At 39.6% G+C, this 24,935-nt stretch overlaps 1 protein-coding gene across 4 annotated transcripts in view; it reads left to right on the top strand.

The window, feature by feature from the left end:
• The window catches only part of Ugp2 (UDP-glucose pyrophosphorylase 2), a 66,392-nt gene that overhangs the window by 8,662 nt on the left and 32,795 nt on the right, over positions 1 to 24,935 (top strand). For all 4 annotated transcript variants that reach the window (XM_015993692.3, XM_076546056.1, XM_006974807.4 and 1 more), the window contains exons 2-3: positions 15,650 to 15,777; positions 16,608 to 16,715. In XM_015993692.3, coding sequence (XP_015849178.1) covers positions 15,664 to 15,777; positions 16,608 to 16,715 — 222 coding nt within the window. In that variant the 5' untranslated portion in view covers positions 15,650 to 15,663. The remainder of the gene's footprint in view (positions 1 to 15,649; positions 15,778 to 16,607; positions 16,716 to 24,935) is intronic.

The following is a 24,935-nucleotide window of genomic DNA, read 5'->3' as shown; positions in this document are numbered from 1 at the left end:
CTTAAAGGCCTCTTCAGGCTTAACAGTGTGTCAAAGTGTACTTATATCAAGATGTAAGACTGGGCTACCAGGTAATTGATGGCCCTTGGTAACTTCATGTTACACTGCTTCCCCTTGGTGTGACTTTCTTCTTAGCTGCTAACCCTAAAAATAAAGTGATACTATTTAACAAGGATACTTTGAATGTTTTCCACAAGTGATAATTTATTCTTTAATTGAGATTTTTAAGAACTATTCTAGATTGGAGATGTTTATTCTGTAGTGTAACACTTGCTTAGTATGTATAAAAAAGCCCTGGAATCAATCACTAGCACTACCAAAAGAATAGACTGTATTGTATTATATGAAAACAAGGTTAATTTTAATGAGAAGTCTAGTTTATGTATTCTACTAGTTTTGATATAAAGAGAACAATGCATGATTAGCAAAAGTCTTGAGTATTCTCATAGTAGTGTTGTAAAGCCTTACATCCTTTTATTTTTGTTGTCACAACTGTTTACTGGCTGGGATTGCAGCCCCAAAGAGCACTTGCCTAATAGGAAGAAAGCCCTGGGTTAGATCTCTGGCAGGCCTCACCCCAAGCATTTATTAAACATTCATGTGGTCAGTCTCTCTCTCTCTCTCTCTCTCTCTCTCTCTCTCTCTCTCTCTCTCTCTCTCTCTCTCTCTCTCTCTCTCTCTCACACACACACACACACACACACACCTGAGTTGTATATGGTATCTGCCTATAATCCCATAATAGGGGAAGCTGAGGCAGGAGCATTGTCACAATTCAAGGGCTACCTGAGTAAACAAAACAGCAGTAATAATAATCATTATTGCTCGCCTCACCCCAAGCATTTATTAAACATTCATGTAGATCCTCTCTCCCTCTCTCTGTCTCACTCACTCACTGAGGAACACATTTCTATAAAATCCTTTGTCAACTTAAACAGTTGTGTGTCACTAAGTCATAATTATGTTGCATGTTTACACTAATCAACTGTAAGAAGTTAGACCAATCTGGGCCTGGTGCCATCTCAGAAACAGCATGTCCTTGAGGTATAGAATAGGTGACAAGAAGAACCAGGAGCATGGCTTAAATAAACATTAAAATAAATGAAATATTATCAAAGTAATACTGGCAGTGTTTGCCTATTAGAAATGCATATGCTTCCTACCCCAAAACTGTTGAGTCCGCATGTCTGGGAGCTTACCCAGGAATCAGTGTTTTAATTTTAACTAGCTCTCCAGGTTATTTATATGCAAATTAAAAGTTTTAGAAGAACTGTGATTTAGAAGTCACAGAGTAGGGAATTGCAGTCTTTGTGCACTTTTAGTACTTTTACTAGCTACGACCATTCGATGTGCTTGGATTGTGGTCTTGATGACCCAAGAGCACTTGTTGCTCTTGCAAAGACCCATGCTTACTTTCAGACTGACCTGGAGGCTTACAACCATCTCTAACTCCAGTTCCAGAGACTCTGATGCTCTCTTCTGGCCTCTTCAGGCACAGGCATGCACATTGAACACACACATGCAGGCAAGACACTCATACACGTAAGATAAAATAAATATTTAAACATCCTTTTTAAATTGTAAGAAAACAGAAATTCCTGGGTCATGAATTTATATTTACTTCAGTAGACATTGAATATTCCACCAAATAAGGAAGACTTAGTACAGAGATGGGAATCAATTCATACCTCTCGGTATCACAAGAGTAAAGCGGTAGGCAGGTTGGTTAGCAGGCCGGCCGTTGTCCGGAACAGAAGAATGAAAACGCTGGGGAGGATCAAGACATTTTTAAAAACAGAAAGAGAATGGAATTATAGTGATCCAAATAAGTGGTTTTGTTACTGATTGAAGAGAATGTGAAGGCAGAGGAGGGAGGAGCCAACTTTGTGACTTCAGCTTTAGTCTGGATGACTTAAGAAAATGTTAATGGCCGGGCGGTGGTGGCGCACGCCTTTAATCCCAGCACTCGGGAGGCAGAGCCAGGCGGATCTCTGTGAGTTCGAGGCCAGCCTGGGCTACCAAGTGAGTTCCAGGTAAGGCGCAAAGCTACACAGAGAAACCCTGTCTCGAAAAACCTAAAAAAAAAAAAAAAAAAAAAAAAAAGAAAATGTTAATGGGCTGGAGAGATGGCTCAGAGGTTAAGAGCACTGACTGCTCTTCCAGAGGTCCTGAGTTCGATTCCCAGCAACCACATGATGGCTCACAACCATCTGTAATGAGATCTGGTACCCTCTTCTGTATACATAATAAATAAATAAATCTTTAAAAAAAAAAAAAAGAAAAGAAAATGTTAATGTTGTAGGGAACAGGAAGGGCAGGAAGTGTAGTTTTGATAATGATTTCTGTTTTAGACACAACAAAGCTGGGTTTGAAGTACCCGGTGTATCCAGGTATAAAAGATCTAGAATTGGTAGCAAAAGTAAGCCTGGAGCTGGTGGTGGTAGGATTTGGATGAGAGGTACATACTTAAAAGCTACCAATAAGAAGAGCCTGAGAGACAACGGCTCAGTGGGTAAAGGTGCTTGAGTACCGACATAGAAGGAGAGCCAGGTTCTGTCAGTTGTCTTCTGACCTCCATCCTCCAACATCTGCATGTGGGCTGTTATCAGAACGAGGTTCTGTCAGTTGTCTTCTGACCTCCATCCTCCAACATCTGCATGTGGGCTGTTGTGAGAACTGTTTGTTACTGGTAGTGAGATTGGCGACAGGAGAAATGAAGAAAAAAGCAGCTGATCTGGAGACACTCTTAAAGAGCTCAGTAGGAGAAAGAAGGGGCCAGTTGTGGAAACTGAGGCATGATCACAGAGGTCAGCCAAGATGTCAGATACTTCTGGGTAGTGGAGCCCAATGAAGAGCTCTTTTAGGAAGTGTTTTCACACATGAATTTGAAGGACAGAAGAACCTAGTTAGCTTGAATTGTCCAACCAGTGTATACTTCCACTTCATTCACTGTTATTTCCAGTTGTGATTACATTCTGGGAGTTTTATGTTTGTTGTTGTTTGATTTGAATACTTGGGAGGCACAGGCAGGTAGATCTCTGAGTTCTAGGCCAGCCTGGTCTATATAATGAGTTCCAGGACAGCCAGAGCTATATAGAGATACCCTGTCAAAAAAAAAAAAAAAAAAAAAAAAGACTTTTGACTGTTGGCTGTAAGTGTCTGTGGGCTTCCAAGGGATGTTGAGACTACTGAGATGGAGGGAATAGGGGTAAAGTAAAATAGGGATGGTTCTTCACCCTTTGCTGCTCATGCCTTTTGCCTTCTGTTTTTTGCTGGGTTTCTGAATGTCCGGTAAGTTTATTCCCACTCCCTCACCCCTACATAGGCAGACTCTTCTTTTCCACCCACTAGTTCCCAAATAACCAACACGGAGACTTAATATTAATTATAAATGCTTGGCTTTTATTAATTATGCTTGGCTTTTATTAATTAATTAATTAATTAATTTATTTATTTATTTAATAATTATTTAATAATGCTTGGCTTTTATTAATTATAAAAGCTTATGCTTTAACTGGCTCTACAACTTAAATTAACCCACATTTCTTATCTACTCTCTGCCATGTGGCGGTACCTTTTTTCAATATGGCTTGTTTATCTTCTGCTTTCTCTGCCTCTTGCTGAGACTGGAGACTCCACCCTTCTTCTTCCCAGCATCCTCCTAGTCTGGGTCTCCCACACAGTCTCTTCCTGCCCAGCTTTTGGCCAGTCAGCTTCTTTATTAAACCAATCACAGTGGCATATAGTCACACAGTGTAAAGGAATATTTCACATTTCCCCCTTTTTGACTAATTAAAAAGGAAGATTTTATCTTTAACATAGTAAAATTATGCACAACAAAAACAGTTATTAAATAAGAATTACAGGTATAATATTCAGTCCGTTTGCATTTGGCCAGTTTAGGGAAAATACTATTTATCTTATCTTTGTGAGTCTAAAGTTTTACACCTAATTTACTTTTCATCGTAACTAAGGAAAACTGTAACTATTTAGTCTTCAGCTCCATCAAAGACCCAGAGGGTGAAATGTTACCTAATGACAGGGACATCAGGCTGCCTGGACAGTCACTCAAAGTTCCTCTGCAACATTGGAGCATCTATCTTTGGCGTATAGTATAGGCCTAGCATATCTGACAGCCATTTTTGAGAAGCAGGGAATTTTGAAGGACTGTCCTACCTTGTCTTGGCAAAGATTAGGAGTCGCTTTCTTTTGTGTCCTGCAGGTCTATTTTGGGCAGTAACTGTAAGCAGTTGAGGCAAGTGCCCAAATGGCTAGCTTTTGCCATAAAGTAAATTCCATATGGGGTTCTTCAATGCCCATCACCTTCTCTGAAGTAAATTGGTGCTGCTGGGAGCAAATGTGTCTCACTGTCAAGAAAAGCCTTATGTTATTAAAACATTTTAAATGTCATGTTCTGTAGGTCTTTGAAGTGTTTGAAGACCATCCCTCTTTCTAAATATATTGTGTATGACCTTGAAAACATACCTAACATGACTATAAGTTTGACTATTATAGATGACTATTAATCTGTATTTCCTAATTATACATTACATTTTTAAGTGAGCTACATAAACATAATACCCCAAATAAGAGTAGAAATATATATACAGTATAACAAAATTAAATTTGTATCAATAAACCAAAATCTATACCAATGTAAAATATTTTGAGATTAAAGTAGATTCAATAATCTACCCTTTTTCCTATCATTTCTATGTCATATCCCCATTTTTTCCTTTAGAAAGAGATCTTTGAATTTAACTCCTTTGTTTTGCTTAGCTTTTTTTTTTTCCTATGACCAATAACAACTTGTAAACCTCCCTCCCCTTAAATGATAACAAGCATCCATAATCCATCCTTTGGAAATGTGGATATTGTGTTTTTTAGACTGCTTCCTGTTGTCTGGGACACTGGTATCTTTTTTTTTTTTTTTTTGGTTTTTCGAGACAGGGTTTCTCTGTGTAGCTTTGCGCCTTTCCTGGAACTCACTTGGTAGCCCAGGCTGGCCTCGAACTCACAGAGATTCGCCTGCCTCTGCCTCCCGAGTGCTGGGATTAAAGGCGTGCGCCACCACCGCCCGGCATGACACTGGTATCTTTAGGGAATCTAAATCTAATCTGTTTGTAGTCAGGATCTTCAGGGGGTCTTCCCCATTTAAACCTGATCCATATCAACCTGGAATGAATCCATAGCTTCTCATCTCCTGTGGAAATACAAATATAACCTCCTCCCCAAAGTAACATATCTTTTGACTTCCATTTTGAAGTCAAGACATTTTTTAAATATATAGGTTGGTTAAATCTAGTAGTTTCCATAATCCACTATTTCTTGACAGTTATTGCTTGTTCATTAGCAGTCAAAAAATTTAAAGGCAACACAATAACACACAGGATCCAGACTTCCGTGTATTTCCCATCTTTTACATGGCTTTTTTCTTTTATATTATTTTACTACCTTTTTATGCACTTTATTATTTTAAAACTATGTATTTTTTATGACTGTCTATATACCCTTTCTTTTCTCTCGCAAGCCTTTGTACATTTTTTAAACACACCGTAACCTGTTTAGAGGTTTTTTCCATCTGAATCTATCTTTACTGAGCATCTGTAACCTTTTCTGTCTGCATGAGCAAAACCTGAAACCCACCATGAAGTGCACCAGTGGAGCTCTTGCTGGTGGATCAAACCCACAGGTAAAGGCTGAGAGACATCTTTGTGTACTGTGGCTCCTTGAGAGACTGGGAATCCTTCATGCACCTTAGCTCATGGCATGCTGGCTGTTGCCAGGAGACGCATCTCTGTGCTATGGCTAGCATGAGAGACATGAGACGAGAAAGCTGCGTTTGGCCCCATTTTTGTGTGTTTAGAACCTTTTTAAAGCTTTCTCATGTCTTACGTGCACCACATTGGAAGCCATTTGTAGGCAGACTATTCTTTCCCATCCGCCAGTTCCCAGATAACCAACATGGAGACTTAATATTAATTATAAATGTTTTGCTGATAGTTTGTGCTTGTTACTAACTAGCTCTTGCAATTTAAATTAACCCATATTTCTTATCTACCCTCTGCCACATGGTGATACCTTCTTTCAATACGGCTTATTTATCTCCTGCTTCCTCTACTTCTTGCTCAAGACTCAAGAGACTCCACCCTTCTTCCCAGCATCCTCCTAGTCTGGGTCTCCCACACAATCTTTTCCTCCTCTGCTTTTGGCCAGTCAGCTTCTTTATTAAATCAATCACAGTGGCATATAGTCACACAGTGTAAAGGAATATTCCACACATCCTCTACCCCCCACTGCCTTCTGCACTTGGATAGCAAAAAGTCCATAATGTTGAAATTTTAGTTTTTGTGAATAAGGAAGAACTATATTATAGCAGGAAGTGGGGCTGAGAAGAACAACTACTGCTTGGTCTGTATGACACTTACTGAAGTATAATGAAACCAGCCCCATAATTCTAATAAATTCTAATAAGCCCAGTTTTGTGTGATGGGGACTTAGTCTGTTGGTTAGATAAATAAGACTTGGAAGGAGAGTGATACTTAAGGGTTTTTATTTCAAAATTTAAAGAAAACCAGACTAGAGGAAAATGACTAGGATGTGTTGATTCCTGTGGTGGGATGGAGCTGAGGACACATCAACAACCCTTGATTTGTAGGCCCTAGCATCTGCCTGCACTGTGACCTTGCGGAAGTCATGTAACTATTTGAACCTCAGATTCCTCCAGAAATTGAGGAGAGTAGATTAATTGCTCTCTCTCATCTTTAAAAATGTTTTTTGTTTATGACTATTTAATGAAATGCTTGATTGCTAATTGAAGTAGTAGTGGATCAGTTCCCTTTGGTAGGAAGTGGGAAGGGAAGAAACCATTTGTATGAGGTTGGAAATCTTGCGTTATTCCAGGATTCTTACATTGATCTTCCCTTAGAAACACAGTTGCCATTGCCTGAAGTGTAACTTTAGATAATGTTAAGTCCTAGAAAATTTCTTCAGTCTGTACTTTACCTTCCAGAAATTCCAGACCTTCCTCTAAAAATTCAGGATGAATAAATAACTGAAAAGAAAAATGGATTTTAGCTCTATGTCTTCTGGTCTACACTGAAGCATGAAAGATCACACTGCTCTTGCTATGAAATTGAAGCTGGCTTCAAACTTGCACTCTTCCTGCCTAGCTTTTGATTGTTGGGGTTTCAGGTGTGTGCCACCAAATCCAGCTGTTTCTGTATATTCTTCTGAAAACTCATTCTTATTCCTTAATCATTAAAAGTATAATTTTATAGTAGTAGCACGTCATCCAGGAGAGTGAAACCACAGCAGAATGGGGTAGAAGAGAATAATGAGTTTGTTATTATGTTCTTTCCTTGTAGAAGCTGATTGATTGTATTTGAAAACAGGATAGAAGGAATGCAGATTGTTCCTTCTGTGCATCTAATACTTATGGAAGAAATGGGAGAAATAAAAGGAATGTTTTTTATAACACAATTTTGAATCTGTGTTTGGTATTTTTTGAGGATATGTTTGAAGGTTGGACCTACTAAAGTTGGCAGAAATCTAAGATAATATCTTCCAGCCAGCCTTTCTTATTTGACTTACTAGGGAGGATACTGACATGATAAATTCTGTATATTTTTACCTTAAGCCTTATGAGTTAATTGATAGGTTATTCTAGAGGGAGAACCTTTCAAGTTGGTTTAATTTCCTTCATTTAGCTAAATCTCAAATAGTCACTTCATTATATTTAAGCTTTGCATTCACTCTTAGTTTTAACTCATGTTGACATTTGCCCAAAGTATAAGTTAAATGTTCTATCCACTGTTTTTTAGGAATGTGACTATCATATTTAGCTTCAGGGGCAAAACTTGCAGTCTATAAATAACTTCTGAGTCTGTCAAATTTTTTGTTTAAAAATCACTGTATAGTTATTTCCTGATCTGTTCAAACTGATTGGTGTTCAAATGGAACAAAAGAGTTCATGTTTTTTTTTTAATACATGCCTTTTTCTTCTCCGTATTTAGTTTTCTTGCAAATTATTTGTCAACTGTTGTGAGAATTGAATTTGGTAGAATTTCTTATTTCTCTTTGCTGTTGATTGTGGATGCACATGACTAGCTGCTTTAAGTTTCTTTCTCCTTGACTCTCTGCACTAATGAGATGTAATCTGGAATTGTAAGCTGACATAAACCCTTCCTCTCCTTGAGGCTGCTTTTTGCCAACCTATTTACCAAAGCAGCGGAAAGGAAACAAGAACGCCTGTTGGGCAGAAACGGTCCTGTCGACTGAAGTTACCTCTGGGATTGTGAGAACATGCTGCCCGGGTTCCCAGGACACTTTGGGCTTTGGTTTTCACGAACAGACGTAACTTTAAAACTGAGCAGTGTGTGCTGTTGCTGGTTTTCAGTCAAGGTGTGGGTCCCGACCTTTGCTTGTCTGAAATCTTAGTCTCTGCTGGCCAAAGGAAGGCAATATCTAGATTCCCAGTCCTTGCTCCCTGTTGATTGGTTTCTCATAGTTTCTTGGAGAAAATTTATGCCAAGCCTTAAAAAGACAACAACAAAACAAACACCAATTAACTTGTCCCCACTTTTCCACCACTGTGATCTGTTTACATTTCTGGTCCATCAAACCAAACCTGTTTTGAACATTTCTTTATTCGTGTACTAAAGACAGTCCTTTCTCCAAGAGAATAAACAGGAGTTTAATTCCTAAAGTAAAAAGATTTCCCCTGAGGATTAGCTCCTAAGGCCCACCCAGCCTGTTTATACTTGTAACTTGAATGGCAATTTGGGGGAGGAGGAGTTATTGAGATGGTCCTACTTGGAGCCTAGCCTGGCCTTAACTCACAGATCCATCTGTCTCTGCTTCCCAAGTGCTTGGTTTAAAGGAGTACACCACTATATCCAGCAAATTGTGGGGTGGGTGGGTGGGTTGGTTTGTTTGTTTGTTTTAGACTGGAGATTGAACCCAGGTCTTCAGGTATATTAAGCACACGCTCTACCACTGACCTACACCTACCTGAATGGCAATTTAAAGCAAAAAAGCTATTCATAGAATAGAAACAACCCTCTTCTCTGAACCCAGTATCGATCCCCCCTTTCTCTCTCTCTCTCTCTCTCTCTGCACTCCCCTCTTCTTTTCCTTCCCCCCACCCAGCTTTTTAGGAAAGAGGCCTAAGTTGCCTTAAATGGCTCAGAAATGCTTATAACAGGGAATAACATTTTAATATTTTTGTGACTTAATCCTGATAGAAAGCCATAGTGTGGTGTTTAGATAAGACCCCAGCTGGGCATGATTAAGACTCAAGACATCTGGAATACAAACCAGTGTTTCTGAACATTTTGAGGCTATGCTCAGATGCTCTCAAGGAAACTTGGGGTGGAGGGCAGGAGATTGGAAGGGAGGGTACACTAACGGTCTGGTCTCCAAAGACTCTTAAGGATGGATGAGAGGGATGTTTCTCTCTACTCCAGAGGCCCTGGAACTCTTGGACTACACATGCTGTGATGCAACATCAAAGATTAAAAAACAGGAATTTTGAAGAAGGCTAATATTTACTGTGTACTGTTTGGCCCCAATACAAGCTTGAAAATTTTGGCTGAAGAATAAAAACTTAACCTCAAATACCATCTTTCAGTTAGACCTGTTTTGTAGAAGTCAAAGGAAATTCTCGCCAGGGCCTAACGTACTGACCTGTAACACTCTCTGCCAAGAAAACAAAGAAAACTAAGCTCTATAGGACACACGCTAGAAGTCAAGTTCCTGCAATCTGTCCATCCTCTGCTTATAGCACTCCCCCTAGAAACGATGCTTGGACTGTCAGGACCAAATTCACGTTCCTTTTCCAACCAAAGACCCTTAACGACACAAGAAAAGCTAGAAAGCTTCATCGGGAGCCCCCAAACATCACCGTCAGCTGGTGCACACCGGACATATCTTAAGTCTGTTTTCTGACTTGGTTTTCTTCATTTTATGGGGACTTCCAAAAAGCCTGGTTTTCCTCCTTGTGTCCTAACAGGCCTTCCTGCTACCTTCCCAGATGGGTAAAACTTTTCCTTACTCTAGGCCTGCTTTTTTCAGTGTCCAGAGATTATCCCTAAGACTTACCCAGATAACTAGAGTAGCCTAAGAACTTTCAATAATAGAGCGCCTTGGGCTCCACAGACTCTGCTGTTGAGCCCTGCCTGCTCGGTGTGAAACAGCTGAGACCTGGAAAACACGCTCTCACATGACCACATTACAGGGTTAAAGGTACTGAGGACAGATGGATAAAAGACAGTTTTCCAGATTGCCCAAGGCAAATGTGTTCACTCAAGAGACAGAAACTTGTTTGTTTTTAATGTTTTGTCATATGTGTTTGTTTCCATGTAATTGTATGTCATGTTAAGACAACATAACTCGGGCTAGAGAGATGGCTCAGAGGTAAGAGCACTGACTGTTCTTCCAGAAGTCCTGAGTTCAATTCCCAGCAACCACATGGTGGCACACAACCATCTGTAGTGAGATCTGGTGTCCTCTTCTGGCCTGCAGACATACATGCAGGCAGAACATTGTATACATAATAAATAAATTAAAAAAAAAAAAAGACAACATAACTCAGCTCCACCCTCAGAATTTCTCACAATAATTGAGTAAAACACTTGTGGCCACTTAAATTAAAACCAGCAAACAGTAGTATTCAAAACAGCTAGATAAAGCCGGGCGGTGGTGGCGCACGCCTTTAATCCCAGCACTCGGGAGGCAGAGCCAGGTGGATCTCTGTGAGTTCGAGGCCAGCCTGGGCTACCAAGTGAGTTCCAGGAAAGGCGCAAAGCTACACAGAGAAACCCTGTCTCGAAAAAGAAAAAAAAAAAAGAAAAAGAAAAAAAAATAGCTAGATAAGCTTACTCATTTGATTGTGTATGGTAAAAATGGTTATGCTTTTAGTTTTAATAACTAGTATCTTAAGGTAAATTTTAACAGCATTAAAAGACAAACCCACTGCCTGTCTACTTGTGATCTCATCTTTCAAAAACAGGCTTTTCAAGTTTCTTATCATTTAAGCTTTAGAAAAAGGAAAGAAAGGACCATGTAGAAACCAATCTGTTGGTTCCTGCTCAGCCTACTTAAAACTTTAACAGTCAGGCTAGGCTCCATGTCTTTAAAAATAAAAACTTATATGCTTTATTTGTATTAAAAGTAATATCTTTAAAAGTACAAATTTGGATTAAGGATGGCTATAAAAGATGATATGATCAGCAGTCTAACTTCCAGATAATACAAAATTTTTGGTAGTTTTAAAAATATCTTTGTATCTGACTATTGGAGTGTATGTGTGTTTATGTGTGCTGTGTTTTTATAATGTTTACATATTACCAGATTGGTTTATAGCTAATTAAAACTGTCAGTGTAACCCATACTCATTTTCATTAATAAGGTAAATTTTTAAAACAAAAAAAAAAATAGATAAACAGTCTCGGTTGAAATGTTTTTTGGTTAGTCCTTCTCTCAGCTGTGATCCTGTGAGCAGTCTGAAGACTTGCTGGAAAATAAGCTAGCTCTTAGGTCTTGAGGGCTTCTGCTCCAAGGCTTGTCATGGACAATTACTCTCATCTGGACAATTATCTTCTAGGCTCTGTTATTCCTAAATTAAAATTGAGAAAATTATTTAACACTATGCTTTCAGTTTTTTCTTTCTTTTCCTTTTTGCTTGTTTTTGTTGTTGCTGTTGTTTTGAGACAGGGTTTCTTTTTGTAGTCCTGGCTATCTTGAACTCACAGAAATCCATCTGCCTCTGCCTCCCAAGTGCTGGAACTAAAGACTGAGCCACCATGGCCCTGCTTCTTTTGGCTTTCTTTAAATAATATATCTAAAAAGGATTTAAATTTTATCAAAATAAATTTCATAGTTTATACTAAGTGTGTTAGGCTTCTAAGGTCTACAGAGAGAGATACAGGACAGGACCCAAACAGAGAAACCCTCTCTCAAAAAACAAAAACAACAACAAAAAAATTGAGTCTTAATCAGATTTACTTGAAAAATCTGTTTTTCCCAAGCAATAACTAAATTTTAAAGCAAGGTTTGTTTTTCAGCACTTGGTAACTGACCTTCTGGGTGTTGTTCAGTAACCATACTTGAAGGTCTGTGCTAATGTAAAAGTAGACTAAAGAGGCAGCCAGTATTTTAGCTCTTGCCCCAGGGCATCTGCATTCCATGGGATGATGGACACTTTTCACCTACAGCCCTGGTATCACATCTGTCTTGTTGGTTCAGAGACTGTACTCAAAACCAGAGCACATTCTATAAACAAGAGGGTCAACAGAGAGGACAGTATCTCCAGTGCTTCCAAGAGAAAGCACAGAGTCAGCAAGACCTTTACCCATACCAGCTAGTAACATAGATAAGGAACATTAAAGGAGTTGAGGGCTCCTCCCAAGTCCCAAGTTAACCCTGTGGATCAGACCCTTGCCTGGCCTTAACAATAAAAAATGAAAAAGTTAATTTGGTTAATTTACATTTGCTTATAAATACCTAACATAAAAGTAGAAACAAAAAAAAATGAAATTATTGGTAATAATACAAAATTAAACTTTAAAAGAAACAGTAGTTCAGGTCTTATACAGGCCTTCCCGTTAAATCCTGTCCATGGGCTACTAACATGCCAGGTAGTGTTGGCTGTAGCTATAATACGTTCTGTTTATGTGAATCTGTTCAGGTAGATTTGTAAATCTGTCATCAGTGGTTGTAACTTTACTCCATGTTTTGGTTTTCTTCATTATTTTTCTTTTGCCACTGTTGGTACTTAGTGGTTATACCTCATGTTGTTTTCCTTTTAATCTATTTCACAATTAGATTCTTTGTTCAAGTTGTTCTTTTATATCTCACCATATTCTCAATATATTAACTACCCTTAAGAACTGGCTACAGAGGATGGGTCTTGTGAAACAAGATGACCATGTGACTTTCCTGTCTCTCCCCCTTGCTGGGGTCATCAGTTGGCATAATCATGTTGCTTTGACTTAAACTTTGTATGTTAATCATATAAAATTTGTGTCTTCTAGGATGTGACACTTTCAAACTAAACTCCTGTGAAATGGAGATTACAGTTAAACTTTTTAAGTATGAATGTTTTTCTCTCATGTGTGTAAGTGCATCATGTGTGTGCCTGGTGCTTACAGGAGTGAGAAGAGGGTGTCAGCCCCTGGAATTGGAATTAGCAGTTGCAGCTGCCGTGTGGGAGCTGGGAACTGAACTCAGGTACTCTGCAAGAGCAGCTAGTGCTCTTAACCATTGAGCCATCTCTCCCAGTATTGTGATTATATTCACTGCCCATTACCCTCTGGTATTCCCCCATTTCCCTCAGAACCTCTTCTTCCTACTTACTTCCCTAGTGGCTCTGTCATCAGAGAGAAGACACACCCTTCTCCAGTAACCATTAATAGTTATTATGTTCTCAAAAAGAACTAAGGTCTGATTGGGCATCTCCTCTGTCCATGGTAGGAAGTTAGAGGGCCCAGTCTTGTGCATGTGTGTGTTCATGGTTGCAGTAGTAATATATCAGATAACAATGACAGTCTTCATCCTCTGGCTCTTAAATTCTCTCCACTGTCTTTTGTGATATTCTGTAGGCTTTGGGAGGGAAACTGTGGAGATGTCTTGTTTAATGCTGAGTGTGCATCGGTCCCTTATTCCCAGCACCTTAATCAGATGTGAGCCTTTTCACTATCAGCCTCCACAAAAAGGAGCTTCTTCTCAGGCTGAGACTTACATGGGTCTATGAGTATAAACATAAGTATTTAGAAGCCAATCTGACAATATATTCATACAGGGAAACAATGTTAGTGTTTTCCTGTTGGGGCCAGGCTCTCCTCAGCTACAGGCTTTTGACCAGGTTTATAGTATTGTTGCTGAATCCTAATGGCTCCTTCAGGAAGGATGTGAGAAGGCGCAGCATCAACGACACAGACACGGGGAATCAGTTGAAGGCAAACACCAAACTTGTTTATTCAGTAACGGGGAAGGCCTTATATACCTTCCTCCCAGCACCCAGTCTGTGTCACAATCTGGTGGCATTGCATGGTCGTCCCTCATTGGCTGGGCACGATCAGGACTCTGACAGCAACCAGGAACTCGGACAGCAACTGTTGCTAGGCCCTCAGGCAGCCTCCAGGTTGGCTCATAAGGAAGTATGTTATGTGCATGCCTTGGCAACTGGTTTGAGCCAATTTCCTTGACCTTATAGGCCTGTCCTACTACATAGTATCAAGTGTGTATTCTCTCCCTTGGAGGCAGACCTCAGATGCAATCACAAAGCAGTTGGTTATCTTTAGAATAGTCATACCACTGTTGCCCCAGTGGATATATCCACTTGATGAGTTAGTGTTATAGTACTTGGTCTATTGTTGATGGGACTGTTGTTGTATTTTCCCCCCAGCAGCCTGCGTAGCACCTTCTGGTACTGGGAACACTGCCCAGTGGGGAGAGAGTTTCCAGATCAGTTCTATCTTCATTTCTTTGTGTCCTATAATAAAGAGGACTGTATGGTGTCTTCAGCAACAAGGTCTTACCATCTAGTTTTGGGAGGCAACCAAGAGCAATGGCAATGGCAACAGCCTGTATTTCATGGGGGGTGGGTAGACTTCTTTGGCCAGCAACTTATTTAGAAACTTTGTGACATCTGGGAGCAACATTATCTAACTATGAAAAATACCTCTGTTCCATGCTCTAAATAATTATTAATTTATTTTTAGTTTATAAAGTAGTGGATTTTTATGTATCTTTTTCATGCATCCTTAGTTTTAATTAATCTTCCCCTTGCTGATTTTTTAAGAGTATAGTATAGTGATTTTTATTTACTGATAACCTTTTTCTCACTTATTCACTGATAAATCTTTTTATAGGCTTCTTTCTAACAACTGATAAAATAAATATGTATATAGAATGAATATTATATAATATATAACATTTAATTATATAATATGTAAATTAATGTTATAATTTAATAGTGCATTACATATATTTTATATAGTGTATATACTATATAGTATATATTATATATGATGTTTATACGTTATATGCAATATATAACATTTATATATTTTGATGTTTTATACACACATACATATATAGATATATGTATATGATTTATTAGAATGGCTTACAGACTGTAATCCAGTTAGTTCAGCGTGGCTGTATCCCAAGAGAAAGTTTGAGAATCCAGTGGTTGTTTAGTCCTTGAGAGTGGATGTCTCTCAGCTGGCCTTCAGTAAGCTCTGGAATCCCAAAGGAATAGGTTCTAATGCCAGTGAAGGAATGAACTTGCCAGTGAGGGTGAAGGCAAGCAGGCAAAGAGCTAAAGCTTCCTTTTTCCATGTCCTCCATATAAGCTGCCAGCAGAAGGTGTGGATAGATTGAAGGTGGGTCTTCCCACCTCAAATGACTTAATTAAGCAAAATCCCTCACAGTTGTGCCCAGCTATTTGGGTTTTAGTTAAGCCAGATGTTGTCAAGTTGACAGTCAAGAGTAGACATCACACTTTCTTTAGCATACTTCCATTTTGTTAAAAAGCAAAGGCCAGCGAATCTTCACCTTAACTAACCTGGAAATAACAAAATTCTTAAGTCTCTTTGTTGCTGACTGATTTTAATCAGTGGCTTTTTATTTTTTTCTTTTTAAGACCTTAGCAAAGCTATGTCTCAAGATGGTGCTTCTCAGTTCCAAGAAGTCATTCTCCAAGAGCTAGAATTATCTGTGAAGAAAGAATTAGAAAAGATACTTACAACAGCAACCTCGCACGAGTTTGAGGTAAGGGTGCGACAGTGTCTTTGCTTCGTGTGTCAGCATGCTCAGTCGCTGTGAGTGGCAGTTTCCAGCCTGAAATACGCGTGGGATGTAATGTGAGAGAGAGTTAGCATTGCGAACAGCCGAGGATCGTTAACGTTTGCTCATGGTAAAGCTACGGTCTTTTTTTTTTCAAGCTGAGGAAATTTCCTGAGTCACCAAAAGAGTATGGACAAAAACCAGACTTTATTTTGTGTTTTACTATCATTGGGTAGAGAAATGGTTACCATGTTTGGTGGGATCTGTAAGGCGTTAGTTAGTCTGTTAACCATGTACTCTTCATACCTTTCTCCCAAAGCCAGGTCTAGCAGAATGCTGCTGCCGTGGCAGCTGCCATGGGCATTTCCCAGAATTGAGAAGCTTTGCTTTTCTGGTAGCATGTTATCTTTTAGTTTTCAGTTTCAGTTTGTACTTAATGTCTGAGGTTAGCTATGTTTCATTCCTTTTTTGTTCTCTTGGTGACAATTTATTTGCACTCAGAAGTAGTGAAAGATATTGGCATGTAATAGGGAGTGAGTTGAAATTCATAGGAACCAAATATTGTTCAGATTTATATGATAACTGACTGGTGGGAGATAGGAGAGAAGTTTGGCTTGTGTGTTAAAGAATCATTTAAATATAATTTCTTTTTAGTTTTCTACTTCAGTTTCAAACAGGCCTTAAAAATTTTTCCTACTTTATGTTCTAATAGTCTAAGAATTTCACTTAAAGGTATTTTTAAAGTATAGTCTGTATCTAGTTTTACTATGTATTAAACATTCCGCTGTTTATAACAATTACTTCTATTTTCATAGCACACTAAAAAAGATCTTGATGGATTTCGGAAGCTATATCATAGATTTTTGCAAGAAAAGGGACCTTCTGTAGACTGGGGTAAAATCCAGAGACCTCCAGAAGATTCGGTAAGTTTTAGATAAAAGTGTAAGAAAAGAAAATTGAAGGTAATTTGGGATGTTGGTGTGACTTTTGTAGGAGGGTTGTGAGAACTTAAAGGACCCTATCAGCAGACACGCTACTCCCAGTCTGTGTGTGATCTTCACGCTGGACTGTGCAGGTAGCTGCCTTCAACTAGTTTTCTGTCTTTCAGACAGTTAGTGCTTTGCAGAGGCCTTCTCAGTCCAATCTCCTCACAGCACTAGCCTACATTTAACACACTGTCATTAGTTTACCAGACATTTGTCGTTAGTACAAAACATCCCCCTTCCCAACCGTGCAGGCACTTACCAGATTTTAAAGCTCCCTCCATGCTTCCAGTCCATCTCTGTAACCCTGTCTGCCTTACGCCAACCAGCCTAGCATCCCTTTCACTACACTCCCTGCGTCTAGATCTCTGCATGTATTATTTTCTTTCAATGGTATGGGCTCCTCACCTGTCAAAATCCTGTGTGTCTTGGAGGACAGTCCTGAGGCCTCACCTGTCACTGGCCCCTAAGCAACACTGAGGAGGTGTAAATGGTGGTGTTAGATGTTTAAATCTGAGCTCTACTGCTTTGTTTATGTAAAATGAGAATAATACCAGGTGCTTTGTGAACTTCATGGGTTATTGTGAAGCTTTGTTAAGAGTCTTTAGTAAAATAGAATTCACCTCAAAGCATTTTGTAGAGCTGTTTTTTTTTTTGTTTTTTTTTTTTTAATACCATGTGTGGTGTTCATTTCTGATGGGGAAATGTCTTTCTGTACACTGTGAATATGTGTTGATCTGATTGGATGATAAATAAAGCCATTTGGCCTATGGCAAGGCAGCTTAGAGGCAGGCAGGAAATTCAAAGAGAGAGACAGGAAGAAGGAGGGGGAGCCGCCGAAGGAGCAACATGTAATGGGATGTGGGTAAGGCCATGGAACATGTGGCAATACATAGATGAATAGTTATGGGCTAATTTAAGATATAAGAGCTGGCTAGCAAAAGGCTTGAGCCATGGCCATGAAGTTATAATTAATATAAGCCTCTGTGTGTTTACTTGGGGGAAGTGTGTGGGAGAGATTTGTCCTGACCACCGGCTGGCTGGGACACAGGAAATCTTCCGATTACACATTTCTTATGTGTCTGTAATCTTACTTAATCTAACAGTTTTGAAATATTATTCAGAGCAAGCTAACTTAAATCTCATCTCAATGCCTGTGTTTACCAAGTTTTGTTGGGACTCAGGTCCACTCGTGTAAACAGAACCAGCCATAGCAGTTTAAGATGACAGAGTCAACCTTCAATTTGTTTTCCTAAGGAAAAAGTCATAAATAAGGTCCTGCTTAGGAAATACTCTTATTCCTACATGTGGAAAAGTTCTTAAAATTTTTAAATTTATAAATTGCATATTTGTTTTAAAAATAAAGAAAACCAATCAAACCTAATCTTTAGAGCTGGGCAGTGGTAGTGCACGCCTTTAATCCCAGCATTGGGAGGCAGAGGCAGGAGGATCTCTGTGAGTTTGAGGTCAGCCAGGTCTGCTGAGCACGTTCCAGGACAGTCAAGGCTGTTACGCAGAGCAACCCTGTCTCAAAAAACAAAACAAAACAACAACAAAATCCCTGTTAGCATCTGGACTGTATTCTGTTATATTAACACTGAAGTTAAAACTCCTCTAGGCAACTCGCCAGGAGGAGGAACAGTGCTTGCCGTCAAGTCTGAAGACCTGAGTTTAGTTTCTAGAACCCACGGTGCAAGGAGAGAATGACCCTGAAAGTTGTCTACCTCTGATCTCTACATATGTGTAATGGTTCGTGTGTTCACACACATGAGTTTACTCACACACAAATAATAATACAGTCAATTAAAAAATACCTCTTCTCTGTAATGTCAATTATAATTAGCTAGCAGGGTTTTTTGGTGGGGACCCTAATTTTGGTCTTTGTTTTACTTGGCCCTGGAACACTAATTATTATGATTTGTGTATTTATTTGCTGTTAGGTAGTAGAACTGATATTTTCTTTCCCAAAGAAAATGAGATAATTCTTCTGTATAGATACGTTCTTAAAAAAAGAAAGAAATGTAGATTCATCCAGTTTTTAAAATTTTTGGGAACAGATCTAATATGATGGTAGATTTAGTTACTTTAAATACTTAGAATTTTTGTTTTAGACTTATTCCTAACTGAATAACCTGAGTTGATTACTATGTGGCAGGCTCTGGCAGGTCCGGCAGTAGACCTGGGAGCCCTGCCGCTACAGAGCCCACACTGTAGAGCCAAGGGCAAGGCACCAGCCCCTCTGTGCAGCAGCCCGTGTTCAGATCCTGGTCCCTGCAGGTGGGTTCCAGTGTCATGCTCGGTGGGTGGTGGGTTAATGCTGAGGGATGAGCCAGCTCTAGAAGCTTGCTGGGACAGTGGCCCTTCACAGTTTCTAACCTGCAGACTGAAGGTCAAGCCTGGTTTACCCAGTGACAGGATTAGCTGGTGGTGTACAACTTGTCCTGTAGTCTCATATGTGCACAGTGAGCCAGAGGATCACTTGATCCTGAGTATAAGGTAAACTTGGGCAACATTCTGAGAACTCATCTTTACATCCCTTCCCTGTACCAAAAAGTAGAAAACATTTCCTTATATGTTTTACAGGTGCCTGCCTTTATCAAAAAGATTCCACTAAATAATTTCAGAAGAGAAAAGAGCCTCAGCTATTTAGTTAGCATAGATTTAGTTCTAAAGTTGTGGGTTTGTTTTTTTTTATTTAATTCTTTACATCCTAGATGAACTTATTCTTTTGAATAGGAAAAAAAGCATGTGTATTTGTTATTTTCTGGTTCAAGAATTGGCTTTGCTAGTGGAGAAATCTCTGTACTTTGAGAGATCATGATAGATAGTTGGAGTTCTGAAGTGAGGATTGGAGGATGGAGAAGAAGAAAAGCAGATCCATCCTGGGATTTACCCACCCACTTCCCCAGCATCCTGCTGACTCCTTTCCGGAGGCCATGTCCATTTAGTGAGCCATAATTGTTGATGAAAATGCACACTTAATATGAAAAAATAACAAATAGAAAAGACATTCTGCATAAGATGCCTTCTGTGTGGTCTTTTGTCTTTGTGTCTCTAAAAGTGTAAGTTTCCACTTTAAAATGTCCTTCAAAAGAAGCCTGTCTTGATGTGCACTCGTGACCCCACTTGCTGTGATGTCAAGGATTTTTGGATTGCAGAAGCAAAACTTCTTTGTACTTCTTTGCCTCAGTGTAGTTTTGCTACCAACCTTTGCAGTAGTTCATGGGTTACTATTCTTTCACCTGGTTCTTCACCCACCCCACCCCCCAAAATAAATTCTTAGGTTTTAGAGATGATGAGAGACATGGTTTTCCTTTCAAAATATAATTTCTATATAGTCAACATACTTTTCTTTAAAGTACAGGTAATAATTATCTTTCTGGCCAAATAGAAATTTACCCTGGGAAAACTACCATTTAGAGTGACATTGTTAATATCAATCTAGCTTCAAAGTTGTGTACATAAACACTGTCATCCAAAGCTCTTTGGTATTGTGTATGTGATTGTGTATACGTGGGCGTATGTGCAGGTGTGCACAACTGTATGGAGTGAAGAAGACAGCTCTCTCATGCCACCTTGTGGGATCAGGAGGTTGAATCCAGGTTGTAGTCCAGTGTGCAAGCACTTCTACGCACTGAGCCATCTTGCAGGCTTGCATCTGGTCTTGTACAGTTTGGAGTATTGCCATAGTTATAAATAAAGTTTCATTGAACTACAGAGACATAGATCTCTTGTCTGTAGCTCCCGTCTTGCTATAATTGCACAGTTGAACTGTTAAAATGTAGGCAATATAGGTTACTGTAATACTTAAAAAAACATATGTTCCTTGTCCTTTTGAAGAGCCATGTGTAAAAGCATTAAAGCGACCTCTATAGGATTTTTAGATGTAATTTAGACAATACCCATAGGTATCTTAAAAAAACTGTAAAAGGGGATCTTTTGGATAATAATTACTATAAATCCCAAGTAACATTCTAATGCAACCTGTCAATTATTATCAGTGTGGAACAAATAACTTGCATTTTATTTAGTGGCACAATGATTTCTGTAGGCTCCTTGCCAATAAGTTGTTTAAGACATGTCCTTCTCACCAAGTGCTGGGATTACAAGCGTACACCACCACTGCCCTGCTTTCCTATGGCTTGCTAATAGCTCTGACCCCCGGGCAACTTTATTTATTAATATACAAATAACATTTAAATACAAATAAAATATTACCATATATAATGGTAATTTGGGTTCTTAGCCACCCTAGATCCTAGCTGGGGGAGGCCCTGGCCATGCAGATAATGCAAAGGTCACCTAGACTATGAGTCACCTCTGGTCCTGCCTATGTGAGCTTGGTATGGCCTGGCTGTACAGGTAGCAAAAATCACCAGGTTATTAACCACCAGCTGCCTTGGCGGGAAAACAGGTTATCCGTTTCTCCCTTTGAAAAGACAACTCTATTGTTAAACATTCCTGGTTTCCTTGGTGCTAATCTGTGAGGGTAAGGACCTTTATATTCAGTATGTGTATCAGAGAGAAAGACAGAGAGACAGATAGACAGAGACAGAGGGAGGGAAGAGGAAAAGAGGGAGGAAAGGAGAGACAGAGACCACTTGAGATCATAGTGTTCATGAGTAGGGCAGGCAGAGGACAGCCTCCAGCATCAGCCCTGATCTTCACCTTCTACCTTGGTCAGAGAGGGTCTCTAGTTTTTTCACTACCTACCCAGACTAGCTGGCCCACAGACTTAGGAGCCAGCTAGTTTCTCCTCTCCAAAGGAGCCTGTCCAGACACCCAATTGTATCTTTCATGTAAGAAGTTTATATCAGACAATTGAAAAATAAAAATGGCTGTGTAGTTCTTCTGTCCTATGTCTGCATCTCTAATAGAACTATGAGGGAATTTCCACTGATACTGGGAGATTTTTTTTATTAAAGCAAAGTGAGCAGCCCATACCTACCGCTTACCCTTTATGCCCTGAAATTCCTTAGGGGAATCTTAACTAATTCTTCTTTGGGGGCGTGGGCTTCTTTAGTTTTGAACAACTGAACTATCCACCTGCTCCATTTTATAGCCAAAATAAAAACAGAAGTTTACACTAGGCACCCCAACTTGGGAGATCTTGGTGGGAATTACAAGCCCTCCATAACACTTGGAATTAAGTATATATATTTTTTATAGTAGACTCTCAGTGTTGTCATATTCTCAGAGGAGAACATGACCTGTAAAAATTAAGATCTGCTTTCTTGCAGACATGGTGGCACACACCTTTAATTCCAGCTCTTAGGAGGCAATCAGTAGATTGTACAAGTTCAAGATTTGCCTGCCTACATAGTGAGTTCCAGGTCAGCCCGGATTTCATAGTACAGTCTTGTCTCAGAACCAGAACAGACTGAACTGCTGTCTTAGGATGTTACGGAAGCAGTGATTAGCAGGTACCTCCTCCTTGACCACTACTGTCTAGATTCTAGAACTACAAAACAAATAGAGATGTCTTTCCTTCCAGCACACCCTGCCCCCCGGTTTTTAGAGAACTTGAGTTCAGAAATGACTAACTGCAAAATAATGCACCGTGAAAACCAGAAGTTGCTCTAGAAGCACGTAACTGACATGGGTATGAGAAAGACTTTCTGGTCTCAGGTAATCTTGAGGCAGACTTCTCTGGGATTGAAAGGCTAATCAAAAAGGAATAAAAGCTGTGCAAGAAAGGGTCCAAAAGTAAGGCATAAGTTACTCACATGACGTCCTTTGTGGGGGACATATCATGTGGCAGATACGTCTTTCTCTGTGTCTAGAGTTCCTTTGACCTCCATTGCCAGTCTTGTTCACTGGCCTCAGCCCTTCTCTGGGTGGCGTGCACCAGGGCGATGTCACACACTAATTTCCATTTACGAAAGAGGAATGGTGGAACATTAAACAAGTTTGAACAGCATGTGCCCTTGTATATTTCACATAGTTGTATTAGATTTGGCAACTTGGTCAAACATTGTAAGGTCCGTCAGCATCTTAGCTATTTCGAGCTTTTTAAATGTCAGCTTTATTAAGGTACAAGCTCCTTGAAGAGCTTCTTTCTAGGCCTCTGGTTCTAACTTCATCTCTTCTTAAACACACAGGCTAAGTCGCTTGTATCTTGTCAGAATGCTGCCTTTTCCTTTCTTCAGACTGTTCCTAGGGGATAGGTTGGTTTGCCTAGGCTCCAACCTTCCTTTTACGTCACTTGACCTTTCTCTTAGGTCAGTGGCTCTCAGTCACCTGTGGGTCACGACCCCATGGAGGGGGGCGAACTACCCTTTCACAGGGGTTGCCTAAAAGTATAGGAAAACACCGATATTTACATTATGGTTGGTAACAGTAGCAAAATTACAGTTATGAAGTAGCAACGAAAATAATGTTATGGTTGGGGTCACCGCAGTGTGAGCCATTAAAGGGTCACAGCGTTAGGAGGGTGGAGGACCACTGTCTCAGCTGTTGCTCATGTACACGGAGTTGCCCTTTAGTTTTCCAGAGAGCTCTTTCTGTAGGCTCTTCCTGTTTCCTTTCTCTCCGTCTCCAGCTTTCCAGGCCTGCTTCCACAGTGTGAGTTATATAATTAAACTAACAGGCTTCCTACATGCTTGAGTTAGTTGAAAATGCCCAGTTTAAAGCTAATATACAGTGTAAGCTGAACCGTGTTTCAGGTGCCACTTGTATTTGTCAAGGAATTTGTGTAGGATCATTTAGTTATTGTAATTCCTTCTCCAAAGGTAGCTACTGGGTTGGTGTGATGGGGGAGAGGCAAGGTGACTCCAGTAAAGAGCTCGCAGATTCTCACTCAAGAAAGTGGTCCCTCCACCCAGGTATTCTCTTACCATTTTTTCCACTTTCCTTAATCAGACTTTGTCCTTTCTAATCCATACTCAAGTGGAATGTTCTTTGTAAACTACCACCTTACCTGATAAGGATATGAGCCAGATGCCTCACATCGTTGACTGGTTTTATGACTCTAGTTCCGTTTGACATCTATAAAAAGGTGATGAATATACCTTTTGTCATGTTTAAATGATTTTTATTTACCACCTGTATATGTTACTTTTATGTTTTCTGGTTAAAAAAATGTCTGGACTCCTTTTAATCTCCGAGAATTTCTATACAAATTTGTGAGTTCAGTACTGTGTAGGGGTTGGGTTTCCCTCCTGTTTACCTTTCTGCTTCCTAGGACCTTGCCATCTGTAAAGCGTTGCTTTTTATTTAATTTTGGCTTTGTCATCCTGGTTTTTATCATCATCTCTTCTGTAGTTTACTAGGTTAAAGTACACAGGAGTATTCCAATTTTACTTCTCTTCAGTATTTTGAAATTGCTCCCATTTTTAGTAGGATAGCAGTAGGTGTGAGGGTTTGGAAGGTGTCAGCGGTAGGAAACAAAGTACTGTAAACTGAATCAAGCAATTGACAATGTTTTGTTTTGTTTGTTTGTTTTTGCTTTGTTTTGTTTTTTGAGACAAGGGCTCTCTATATAGCGCTGGCTGTCCTGGAACTAGTTCTGTAGACCATGCTGACCTTGAACTCACAGAGATCTACCTGACTTTGCCTTTGTTTTTAAATAAACAATTTTAGAACAGTTTGACTTATAGAACAGTTTTAAAGATCCACTTTGTTTTTAACTAGGAAGATAATGGAGCTATCCAAGCTAATTTTTATTGTCTGTATCACTTTTAAAGCCTCTGAGTCACAAAGGGCACAAGATAATTATTGTACTGATAGAATTCCTTTTCAGAGTTCAGAACAAATCATCTAAAAGAAGAAACATGGATATGTCAGAGGGTGCCTGTGACTAGACTAACTATGGTAACCGGTGGGAGCAGGCCATGAATGGAGATTGTTATTTACAGACAGGCTTGTTTAAGACAGTTGTCTTCATGGTGCATCATCCTAAAGCCCTTGGAGGATGATGAGGTGTTCTGTATTATCAGGAGAGCAGGAAATACCATTTCAAAGGTGTTTGTTTTGTTTTTTATTTCCAACTAAGCCAAAGGTTAGTTCCCTCCCTCCCTCCCTCCCTCCCTCCCTCCCTCCCTCCCTCCTTTGACAGTTATACATATGTGTAAAATGCATCCTGGTCACTCCTTTCCACACCCCACATACCCTGTCCCACTCGCACTTTCATGGCTTTTGGCTCTGTTTTGTGACTCATTT

This window comes from Peromyscus maniculatus, chromosome 10, assembly GCF_049852395.1.
Source record: "Peromyscus maniculatus bairdii isolate BWxNUB_F1_BW_parent chromosome 10, HU_Pman_BW_mat_3.1, whole genome shotgun sequence".
NCBI lineage: Eukaryota > Metazoa > Chordata > Mammalia > Rodentia > Cricetidae > Peromyscus > Peromyscus maniculatus.
This window is presented reverse-complemented; position numbering and strand designations above follow the sequence as displayed.